The sequence below is a fragment of the Neomonachus schauinslandi genome, chromosome 8, assembly GCF_002201575.2.
Source record: "Neomonachus schauinslandi chromosome 8, ASM220157v2, whole genome shotgun sequence".
NCBI classification, from domain to species: domain Eukaryota; kingdom Metazoa; phylum Chordata; class Mammalia; order Carnivora; family Phocidae; genus Neomonachus; species Neomonachus schauinslandi.
The window spans coordinates 92761927-92774897 of NC_058410.1; the positions used below are offsets into that span (position 1 = coordinate 92761927).

General features: G+C 37.7%; 1 protein-coding gene across 2 annotated transcripts in view; it reads left to right on the plus strand.

The window, feature by feature from the left end:
* KHDRBS2 (KH RNA binding domain containing, signal transduction associated 2) overlaps positions 1–12971 on the plus strand; it is a 561940-nt gene that overhangs the window by 366972 nt on the left and 181997 nt on the right. For both annotated transcript variants that reach the window (XM_021692046.1, XM_021692047.1), the window contains exon 6: positions 3873–4071. In XM_021692046.1, coding sequence (XP_021547721.1) covers positions 3873–4071 — 199 coding nt within the window. The remainder of the gene's footprint in view (positions 1–3872; positions 4072–12971) is intronic.

Below are 12971 nucleotides of genomic sequence, written 5' to 3' on the forward strand. Positions count from 1 at the left end.
CATACTTATGAAATTATGACTTTATTAAGTCATTCAATTACACTTATATTAAAAAAGAATGGTGCCTGGGATATTTGAAAACTTCTATAATAATTTGTTGAAAATGTATTTAATTAAAGCAATTTTCATTTCAATAAATATATCTATAAAAACTAATCTTTCAGTAATTATGCATACCAGAGAACAAAGCATTACATCTATATAATAATTTAGAGTACATAATTGAAGAATTAAGATATTTGACATCTCTGACACACATTATCATTATATAATGATTGAGAGCAAACTGCAGAGAATAAAACATTAGGGGCAGATTTTGGAGGCTTTTGTTTACTGCAATGAGAATTAATACATAGAACTAATGGAGTTTGTGAAAGAAGGGAGTAATCATACTTGTTTCTAAGAAAGACTACTCAGTCATCACTGTAAGTGAGAGAAAAGAATTAGAGTAATCAAAGAGAGACAGACAGAAACACACTGACATATGGCATGGAAGCCGGTAAGAAGACAAGTCCATTATCCAAAACAGAAATGAACACTCTTTGGACTATAGAGATACAGTACTAGGTTAGAGATTAGAGTTTATAGGAATTAGTGCCCAATTAGATGTTGGAGAAGAAAGAATATTTGGCCCACAACAAGGATAACTCTCTGATGTCTAGCCCAGTTAGAGATTAATGACATTGTCAACTAAGATTAGGTGAAGAACCAAGATACACAAAGAATAATTATTCCTATAATTAATTCAAGGTCTATGGATTGCTAGTGTGACCTTGAGCAAGTGACTTGTACTTTCTGTGACTTGGTACTCAACCTTTAAAATATCTCAGGATTAGCCACATAACAACGTTGTCAAGATTTTTAAATTAAGTGATACATATAAGGCAGTGGTTCCCAAATTGGTCTGCACTTCGGAATCACTGAGAGTTTCCTGCCGTTAGAGATTGTGATATAATTGGCCTGGGGTGTGGCCTGGAATTTAGAATTTTTCAAAGTCTTCAGGAAATTCTAATATGCAGACAAGTGAAGGAACCCCTGATATAAGGCATATAATCCAGGATATGGCATGTGTTAGGAATGAAACAGGTAATAGTCATCATTAGCGTTAGAGAATGCAAGAGTCCAAAGAAGGCATTTTCCAGCTAGTAATCAATCCACAGATATAAATATAACAAGTGCAGTGGAATGGGGACTGTAAATGAATCAGTGGATTTGGAAACTGATAGGTCACTGGTAATCTCAGTCAAGAGTATTTTCAACAAAGTGGGGAGGCAATAACTAGATTACATTCAGTTCAGGAATGAGCAGTCGGTAGAGAATTAAGGATGGAAAACTTTCAAAAGTCAGAAAAATGAAGAATACTGTAGTGTAGATTCAGCCAGGGCCAGTATCCTAAAATAGGTGATGTGAAATTTCAGTTGAATTGGAGAAGAGGGATGTGAGATTAAAATTCCAAGGAAAGGACACAACGTATAGGAGGTGATGAGTCAGATTCAGGAGATAGGTTTGCCAGGGCTGTGTTTGTGATGCAACTGGGGAAGGAATAGGGTGGGAAATCAGATCTGATATGAGCATCATATAATTTTTTAAAAATTTTAGAGAGAGAGGGAGAGAGAGCTTGAGCAGGGAGAGGAGCAAAGGGAGAGGGAGAGAGAGTCTCAAGAAGACTCCCCCTTGAGCACAGAGCCCCACATTGGGCTCAATCTTACCACCCGGAGGTCATGACCCGAGCTGAAATCAAGAGTCGACGCCCAAAGGACTGAGCCACCCAGGTGCCCTGAGCATCATATAATTTTAAAGCAGGAAGAATTGTTTACAGATTCAGAGATCTGATTTTACCCATTAGAAAAAAAAAAAAATCCACCTTAAGCCCAGGGAGTTACACTACTTACTCACCCGTGATTATTCAGTGGGATAGACAGCACTTGTGAATGTAGTGTAAAGCAGGGTGACATATAATTTACTACCCACATCTGGGCACTTTTCAGAGTGTTAAAGTGCTAAACTGAACAGGAAGCTAGGACAACAGTTGTAAATCAGAACTATTCTAGGCAAACCCAGACATATGCTCACACTACTTAGGAGGAAACAGATTGATGCTTGGAGGCCCAGTGGAAGTAAAATTGGTCTTTACATCCTTTTTCATAGATGTGTTTTATATTATCATGATAATATAGTATAGTGTATTCTCAGCTATTGTTGTATTTGAAGCAGGCACTGGGCACTGGGTCTTTTGTATTTCACCTTCCCCAATCCAGGAGAGCATTCTCTGTACATTAGACTTACAAGAAGTTCTCTGATAATTTCTCTATTTATCAGCTCTATAATCCATTTAAAACTTTTAAAAACTCTGCCAGCATTCTTACTGTTCGCTCACAAAAGCTCATTTTCTGCAAGCAAGAAAGAGCCAGCTGACTGCTATTCATAGCAGAAAGCATAACCTACATCCCCCATCTGTGGGCAGAGCCAAACAGTGTGATTGTTGACATCCCAATGATCATCATTTTTCCCAAAGCTTTAGTGTTCCTGCTGAAAGCAGTGCTTTCTGGAGGCCAGCCTTTCAGACGTAATAAAAACTGAAATAACCACGCTTTTGTCCAAAGACTTCAAACACTCAACCTTTCCAAAGGCCTTGGAAAACCATAAAAGTTGGCTGCAACCATTTCATCTTAGGCTTTTAATACAGGTTACTTTTGTGTCAAACACCGTAGTACAGAGCATTCAGTCTTTTCTTTTATTGCAGAATCCTGACGTATTTTACTAACACCGTAGTTACCATAGGAAGACAAATTATATTAGTGACAATACCAGTTCAGGGGGTTGTATGCATGATGACAAATCAGTGACAATGATTTGTGATTTCAGTGACCTCAAGCTTCAGCTACTGGAAGAAGCAGAATGATATCACCGTGCTTAGAGTTCCACATTTTACTGAAGTATGAAAGTGCAGACAGATTTTTTTGTAAATACAACATTGCATCTCACTGCCAATAACCTCCAGCATGGAGGAGACATTGACATTCAGCAGTTCAGTTTCACGGATAGTCCATGAGCCATACAGGTTTGCCTTGCTATCCAACATGCCTATGAGACCTTTCATAAGCTGAAATGGCATAAAGCAAAGAAGCAATTACCATTAATCTACATGGAAATTTTTTTTTGAGTGTTCCCAGACCCCGGAAAAATAACCTCTCAGGCTCTTCTGGTACCTTAGGACACATCGCTAATGGATGCACAAAATAAATGGAGATAAAGCACAGATGTTCACACAGTTCAAAGCTCTGGCGGCTTGACGTTGAAATGCTGAGTGTAGTTTCTGGGAAAGGAGCTTGGTGGGGCCACTCTAGCTGCTCGGGGTGCACGCTGCCCCTACAATGGCCTGCTACAAAACAAATGCTGAACACTGGTTTTGCTTTTCACAGTTTTCAGAAAAGCAGGAATCTTCTTCTGATTTCTTTCGGTTAGCCAAAACAGGTGCTAATGTAGGTCTTTTGTAAAAGCAAAGTTGGCATAAGGTGAACTTTTAAAAAGCAGGAAATACTTATATGTTAGCTGAAGCTCTGATCTGAGTCTCCTTGGCAAAGCTGGAATAAAATGAGTGCGTTGGTTTGTGTTTGGTTGTTTTTTTATTCATTTTATATTCAAGCATTTTACATGAGTTTCATTATAAGATTTACAAAATTTATTCTACTGTAGAGGTCAAAATACTTTATAGCCTAAAGAAACTCAATTACACACACACACACGTGCTTATGCATACAGATAAATTTGGTTTTCTTCCCATCATATGGCTGTAAGATGAAAACCCTATCTGTTTTAGTCTCTTTCTCTCCTCACTGGTTTCTCATCTGTACATGACCTGTTTCTCCTAGGGGCCGTGGGGGCGCCATTCCTCCTCCCCCACCACCTGGACGAGGTGTACTCACCCCTCGAGGGACTACTGTGACTCGTGGAGCTCTTCCAGTGCCCCCTGTAGCAAGAGGTGTCCCTACCCCACGAGCCCGGGGGGCACCGACAGTGCCGGGATACAGGGCACCCCCTCCTCCAGCCCACGAAGCTTATGAAGAATATGTAAGTACCCTTGAGAAATCAGTGGTTAGGAAGAGTTCAACTGATTGGGTAACAGGCTAACCCTCAGAGACATTCAATACCATGAATGTAGCAGATGATGTTTGTTGCAGAACACAAAGGTCATTTGCAACAGAATTTAAGCAATGCATTTAAACGAGAGCATTTTGAGAAAAGCTTTTATTTTTCAGGTGCCATGGTTGTTGGTACCAGTTAAACAGTTTGCATTTTAAGAATCAAACTATCCTGAGGTTTTCTTATTCTTTAGGAGATCAATCTCAGAATGGAAATAATTATGAATATAATGTAAATTGTCATATACTCAGAAGTTTCTTCTGGGACATGTTAAAGATTAGCATAAAAATCACTCAGAAATATTTGACAGATACAATGTGATTGTATTATAAACTTTGGTAATAATGTAAGACCATGAGACTGGTCTTCCATTTAAATATCCTTGCTCTCTCTTTCACCATATGAAACATACGGGATTGGCAGATACAAAGAATTCAAAAAATATAGAATGAGCAGAAGAAATGCAGGGTCTATAAGCATTCCACTCCCTTCCCAACCACCATGTCACTTGATACGTCTTTTCACCTTCCATCCAGGTTATTGTCACATTGTATTCTAGTCCTGGTGACTGGAATATTGTGAAAATTATAAAGACAGTTTCCTATTCACTTGTGTAACCACAGTAAGTCTACTGTTAAGTGTTAAAGTTAACTGATGCAAGCCAGTCATCATCCTATGAAATAGATTCATTTTACCTTTAAACTTTCCAGCATGCTCATCCCTGGCCTAGGTGTTTATTTCATTCAACCACCCACAGACATGCTGTCTTCTTAAATGTCCTCTGTGAATGGTTATGTATTAAACATAAACTCTTAAAAAATAAAAAAAATAAACATAAGCTCTTCAAGGACAGTTACTGTCACATGCCGGACACTCAAAACATACAAATGCTTAATGAACTGGTTAATAACCAAGTAAAACTTATTCTAAAATAAAGTGAACATTATTGATAGTTGTCACTAAGAATGTATTAGTGCTTAGAGTATGTTAGTATTTAGGAATAATGTTATTGCTTAATATAGAACGTTGACAAATATTTGCAAGAGTGAAGAAAAATTTTTAGAAATCCATTTCTACTGGAAAAGGGGAAATGTGTTCATCTAAAGTATCTTTTATACCAAAAAAGGTCTTTTATACAGTATTAGGCATCAATATTTAAAATCTTTAGACAATCTTAAAATTGCAAAATTAGAAACAGAAAATATATTCTATCTGGTAAACAAGAAAACACAGAGCCCAGTCTTGATTCTGCCATCTCTTTCCCAAGACACAGTATGTATGAAGTAAGAACTTGTTAAATGAATGAATTAAAAATCCACAACAGGGATGATGGGATTTTTTTTTTTTTCTCCGAGAAACCTTCTGCTTCTGCCATCTTTATGTATCTTCCAAATAGAAATTTAAACAGTCAGATCTTTACTTCAAAAATTAAAAAAAGAGAGAAAACCTTTTCAGGTAATAGAGGTCAACATTGTTATTAACCAGAAAATTTACAGGGCATGTGAAATTTACAGGGCACTGTGAAAGAGAGTAAGATTGGCAAAACATTGTGGCTTTGGTGTAGCTAAGAAAACACTGTAGCCTTTCATGTGCATTCCAATTTATAGTCAGATAAATCACTAGAGTGCAGACCCAGTAAGAATAAGCTACAAAAGCATAAAGAGTCTATAGAAACATGAGTGAGAAAGGTTATATTCTGAATGGGAATCTAAGAGGAGGGTAGTTCTTAGAGTAAGTAAAGGAAAATATGTAAAGCCATATGATCTGAATTTTTTACTTAGATTTTAAAGTATCCAGTCCCTTTTATTCATTCACTCAATCATTTACTGAGCCTCGCTCTTATTTTAGGCACTGTTCTGAAGGTCCTGGAGATGTAGCTGTGAACAAAACAGACCAAATATCTGCTTCCATGAAGTTTACATTTTAGTGGGAGGAGACAGAAAGCAAACACGTATCAATAAATGAGTGCAGTAATGCCAGGTAGACATAAATGCTCTGGAGAGAGGTGGTGGGAGGGCACTACCATAACATGGGCTGTCAGGGAAGGTCTTTCTGCAGAGAAGACTTGAACAAATGCCTCATGAAGCAAAGGTCCAGGCTCAGGGGCTGCCTCCATAAAAGGCATCCCTGGTAAAGGAAACCAGCACAAATGCCCTGAGATGGAACCTGCTTGAAATATTTGGGGAACAGCAAGGAAGACATTAAAACTGTAACAATGTGTGAGGCAGAGGTAGTAGATAAGGTCAAGGGATGGACAGGCCAATTCATGTTGCTGTTGGAGTTTTGGGCAGGAGAGTGACATGATCAGATTTATGTTTCAAGAGGTTCATTCTGCTGTAGAAACAGAGACAGGTGAATGACTTTTTGCAGTCACTCCCCACGGACAGAATAATGGCTTGGAGGGGGTGAGAAGAGATCAGAGTCTGAGAGCACTGGGAAAATGATCTGTTAGGATTTGATGATGGGATAGATGTAAAACTTGTGAAAAAAATGAAAAGGAAATTTTTGTGAAGTTTCTGTGAAGTGCAGGTTAAACTGAAATTTGAACTGAACAAGTGGGTTAAATCGAGGGGTCATTCATTGAAATGAGGAGCGCCAGGGAAGGAAGTGGAAAGTCTGGCTTGTGGGAAAGTGAGTTGTGTTGCTGGGGGGATGGGAACCTGACTTGCAAAACACACAGCAGCATCCCGAGGTTTGCATTCTCACCACATCACTTGCTGTGTCGTTTATAACACTCGGAGGCTTGGATTTCCCTTCTGCTTGAGTTTTCCTTTCTATTAGAAAGGGGAAATGGGTTCCTCTAACGTATCTTTTATACAGTATCAGGTATCAGTATTTAAAATCTTTAGACAATCTTAAAATTGCAAAACGAGAAACAGAAAATATATTCTCCCCTATAAACAACCCGCAGGAAACCCAGAGCCTAGTCTTGATTCTGCCATCTTTTTCCTGAGACATGACATAAGTACCTATTGAATGAATGAGTTAAAAATCCACAACAGAGATGGGGGGGTTATATGAATATAGAGTCATGAAGTCCAGTAATAGCAATGCCATCAGGCCTTAAGAAAGGTCTAGAACAAGGAAATAGAAAATTGTCAAGAATCCTCATATCTCATCTCTGTTCTCTGCATATGTTTCTTTTTTTTCATTTAAATTCAATTAGCCAACATATAGTACATCATTAGTTTCAGATGTAGTGTTCAGTGATTCATCAGTTGCATATAACACCCAGTGCTCATCACATCATGCGCATATATGTTTTTATTCACTTTAGTCTACAGACTGGATTTGTTGGCTTCTCTGATCAATGTATGTCCACCCTAGGGCTGCCACATTTGTGACCAGTTCTTGTCACCTACAGATACTCACTGGTTTGTCTGTCTCTTAGTCCTAGTCTAGATCCCCAGGTGAGGGAATCCTATTCACCCAGGCTTGTCAAGTGTCCAACACTAGTCAGTCAGCTATGACTAGAGGACAGTTTCTGGAAATTAAGTCGGGGATCTACTACTTACCAGCCACCAGTGGCAAGGATAGGGTAAAGGTCAAGTTCACACAATATAAGCATGGTTATTGGGACCCTAACCCCAAGGATAATGTGGGGAGACACTAGTTTCCAGAGGAGAAAATATTATGAACTTAGCAGATATCTTGAAATACATCTCCAATAACATACTCTTGGTAATAGGAAAAAGTAGATAGCTATTCTTTAAAAACCCTTTATGCCATGTTTTATTAAAACCTGTCATATGTCATATTTTAATTTTTTTCCTATAAACAATGAGTATGTACAGAGTTTAATACATGGCTGATAAGCTGCTGACAACAATCTTTGAGGTCTCAGTACCAAGCTCAGATTAACACTCAAGAGCTGCTATTCTCTGCTCTAACTTTAAACTATTGATTCCTCTGTAAGGGGTAAGAAAAACAAAAGTTTAAGTGTCTCAGTAACAAAATAATAGCACCGTGCTGAGTTGATGGTAAAAATCTCAAAGGAGTTCTTAACTTTCAGATAAAATTTCTTAGCAAAGGTTCCCTTTATTATAAATGACACTGTGAGCCAATTCTGTTTTCAGACTTTTCTTTCTTCCCTGCTGGGTCCCAGCATTAAATTTCTGACCACACAGAATGTATATAGGTAATCAAATCCACTCCGTGCAGTTTGCCTGACAAGCAACAGCTTACAGTAAATGAGATTGCTGTTCAAAACCATTAGTGTTAGCAGAGTCTAAAAAAGTGGGAATTTTGGTTTCATTGTTACACATCCTAATCCAGACTTTTAATATTTTAAAGTTTCTTTTCACTGACTTCCTACTAAGGGATACATTTAAATTTTACAGATCCATCTTCGTGATTGAAGTGGATTTGGGGAATTGAAGAGTAGAGTTCAAAAAATCTCCCACATAACAAAATATGAAGCTGATCAACTCTATCAGTGGTTAATACGTTTAGGGAGAGTAAACCGAAACATAAATTTTTGAATGCCTACCAGGTTCCAGCCAATATATTAATTCACTTCATCTCGTGATATCACGACAACCAGTTATTGATGAGCTATTTTAGTAGATGAGGAAACTTAAGCTTGAAATTGAGACTTGCATGCAGTTTTCAGTCTCCAGACCTCTGTATCTTTGTGGTCATAAGATATCCTGCATAGTGCCTGCCTCACGGAGAACTCACCATTTGTACTTCATACCTCCCATCCAGGCCCCTAGTCAGTGTTTGAATCCCCGCAGCCATATTTAGGACACCTCCCAGCCCCTCCAGGAACATCTCCAACTATAGAAAAGTCAGTATTACCAGAAACTAGGTGCTGGAAATATAAAAGCTGTGGTTAAAGAGACCTCTACTCTCAAAAGCATGCCATCTAGTGGGAGAGACAAAGAGTCTAACAATTAACATGTCATATGTAATTGCTGTATAGGACTCTTATCTTACTCTGCCTTCTCCTAGAAGTAATTTTTGCTTTTATCTTCTCTCACAAGATTTAATTAAACATCCTAAAGGAAGAAAACATTTCTTAAATTTATGTTATGTTTGCAGTCTAATAGGTAAAGTGCTTAGTGATAGCAACTGAACCTACTTATAATATTGTAGGAAAGATGTTAGAGCTGTGCACACTTACACACATATACATGGTTTATATAAATATTAAATGAATTCAAGTACAACATAGCATATATTAAGTGTCAAATAGAGACTACACCTGCTTCCAGTAAAGAGAGTTATCACCATGGCATTGGATGTTTTAGAAAACTTCTAAGAGGGCAAGGAAGATAACAACAGCAGACCAAGATGAGCAAGTATAACTTTGACAAGTAGAGAGAAGAGGTAGGAAACTCCATGCAGAAAGGAGTGATAAAGGGGAAGGCAAGAAGACGGACCTTTCCAAGGAAATCTAAAGAATCTGGGAGAACAGTTTGGGGAAATAGAGTTCATTTAAGATAGCCGTGAATGTAATAACAAGATTACAGATGACCTCAAAGGCTGAGGTTCTAACATAACTAACATGACTGTAATTAATGGCTACCTGAAGATTTTTGAGCAGAAGATAAAGATTTGGGGGAATTTTATAATTCTCCATTGTTCATAATTCTCAGTTTTATAATTATCAATTATGAGGGTGGGTTGGAGAACAGAGTCAAGAAAGGAGAGATGATTTAAGGAATCAACAGCAGCGAGGCTTAACTGAGATGTGCCTTGACTTAGGTAAGCATAGGAATGGGATTGAAAGCATCAAGGGCCAAAGATAACACTGCAAATGGAAACAGTAGGATTTGTGACAAGTGGATGTGAAAGAAATAGGAGAAACCAGGCAAGGCTCACACCAAGGTATGCTTGTATGAGGGACGGGAGTGGGACAGGAGGGAGGGCTGGAATGGGGAGGGGCATGCAGTGAAGAATGGACTTTGAAGCTCAAGAAACTCTTTCCACAGCTTATCCATGTGCTCACAGGGCCATGTCTCTGAGTTGCAGAAATAAGGTCTTTCACCTGCTATCAGTCAAGATCACTTCCCCACCTGTCACACTTGCCCTTGGGTCTGGTGATGTTAGCAGACAAGGCTATTTGTGAAATCGTGCTAAGTGGAGTGAAGTAGGACATTTTTATTTGTATGATTAGGTATTGCTAACGTTCTGTTACAGAAATGATTCCAGGAATACTCTTCCCTCTCACCTGGTGTCACGACACAAGTCCTCATGGACGCAGGTCTGACTATTTAAACTGGGAATTCTGACACTAGTGCTGAAACTACGTGGTTAATGGTGGAGAAACATGGTTCGAGTTGTATGGGGCCAGAAATGTTCCGTCAAAACTCTTCCATATCATTCAGATCATGATGACAGATCAGAGGGAAACTTGATAGAGGCTTCCCCAAATTTGACAGTAATTCACATGGTCTAGAACATAACCACTAATGAGTTGTGAAACTGAAGGAAACTTTCAAAACTGCGGATAATAACTAATGTTTTTTTCTGTCCACCATGCTCGGGGGAAAAACCTGAATTTCTTCTCCTCTCTACAGAAAATATTATAAAATCATTGTCCTATTAAAGGTGATCAAAAATTATGCTTTCAACAAATAGGAAAAATCATCTAGGGGTATATTAGTCAACTAGTTAATAAAAATACTGTACTGTTTTCTGGATTTTGTGATGTTTGTATTTTCAGTTTTTAGAATTTTGCAATTAGTCGTAATTGCTTTTGCCATTCAAAATAAATATTCACTTTCATGTCTAATACATAGTCATAATTTTGTAACCCTTTTTTAAAGATAGAATTCAAAATTGTGTATCTTCAGGACCCACAAACTCTTGGAAGAAAACAATGGCACCATTTATTAGGAAAGTGGATGGTATATGTAGGGCTGGAGAGGTGGGGTACTGTTTGAAGAAAAAACCTGACTGTGTAACCTTAGCTTCTTTCCAGTACTGAAAGTCTGTTCTGCTGAGCTCAGCTGCGGCCATGTTGGTAGTGTTGATAAGGATGCTGTTCCTTGTGGAGATGCTCTCCTTTTAACAAAGGTTTTGTAGGAGAATTAAATGTGCAGATAAACACACAGAATTTCCAGAAGGGTCCATCAGACCATCACTCCCTATAAAAACATACTGACAACATAAATATTTGCTTAAATAAACACTCTTTTGTAGCTTATATGTTAGTGTAGCATAAAGACCGAAAACAAAACCCTCAGGTACACAAAATAGTTTCCTGTTTCCAAAGACATAAGTCCAGTTAATTTTTAAATTACCTCAAATTTTCCCAACAGTTAATACCCAGATATCAAAGTGGTGTATGGGGACACAACAAAGCAAGAAGAAATGTCAGTTCAGTGCTACATGAGAAATTTGGCCATGTATAATCAATCATGTTAACCTAATTAATAAAATTTATTTTGACAAATTTTTGAAAAGCTTTTCTTTCCATCAGTCTTAACTAAACCTATCAGCTTTCAAGCCCATCCTATCATCTGATTACAACTCTGAGGCATCCTTCCAGTTACAATGAGAGAACTAGAAAATTCACTGGTAAATCAATAGTCCTTAAAATTTCCATAAATGAGTTCAGGCTGCCAACCTTCAATTTCATGTGTATGGAACATTTTTTGACAGGAGAGGGAAATAAGTATTAAATGATAATTGAAATCAATTCTTGTGCCATTTTTGTGGAAGGAAAAGATTATGAGCCTGATCTATAATGCATTTTGAGGGGAGCCACGTGTCATGGTTTTCTGTATAATAGCCAAGAGCCTTCATCCAACGAAGGGAGATTTTTATTAGAATTTCTAGATTAGATATTTGTATTCCATTTAACATTCTTGTTTGAGTTTCATGCTCTAGTCTCCTCTTAGTAGAGACTAATTTACCAGAATGCAGTGTAGGATTTTGGTTACTGAAAGATAACTAATATTTAAACTAACCAAAACATGTGAGGGTAATGAAATATATTTTTGAAATGATAGGGTGGACATAATACTGCTGTGGTTTAAATCCCCATAGAAAAGTAGTGGCATTTAAGGACTATTAAAATATTAAATTATTTCCCAATAATGTAAGACGACGTCCTCTAAAACTGTGTGCATTTTCCTTCTGAGGTTGAAGCTTGAACAAACCACCCTTCTTCTAGCATTATGTTTTAGATTTTAAGTCATTTTAGAACAGATGCAGCTTCTCCTATTGGCCACCACACTTAGGATTGTATCCAAACCTGTACCTTATAATTACCATGATGACTAATGGCTTTTGTAACACTTACGAGGATGAAAATAAGTTTCCTCCATGCGCCTTTTTGAGATGATTGTTAGCTGATGGAAAATATTACAAAGTGTTTTAAAGTCTCCTCTCGGCTCTGCTGCTACGGTCTTTTTGCAGTGTCTGCTATAGACTTAGGGAGGAGAGCAGTGCAAAAATGCCCCAAAACTGCCACTTCAGCCTTCATGAGTTCTACCGTTCTTTTGTTTTTCATATTATTACTATATTATAGATCATCTTATTTTCTATCCTTGCTCATACACGTGGCCTAAGGATTCATAATAAAAGTGAATTGAGCCTTAATTTCTTTCTCTAGATATGTTAAGAGGCTGTGTTGGGTACAAATTAATCGTTTTTATATCTTTTTTTTTTTCTTCTGAGTTGACTATGATTTTGATGATTATGTCCCCACCGAAAAAAATTAAGACCTTATACAGGGTGACAAATCAGACCTAAGAATCCTAAAATCATTTTTCTTTTGCTGGCCAAAAAGCAATGTCCTGTGTTTTGCCAACACCACCCTAAATGTTTTCTGGCAAATAAAACTTAGTTAAATACAACTTGCCTAGCTAGTTAGA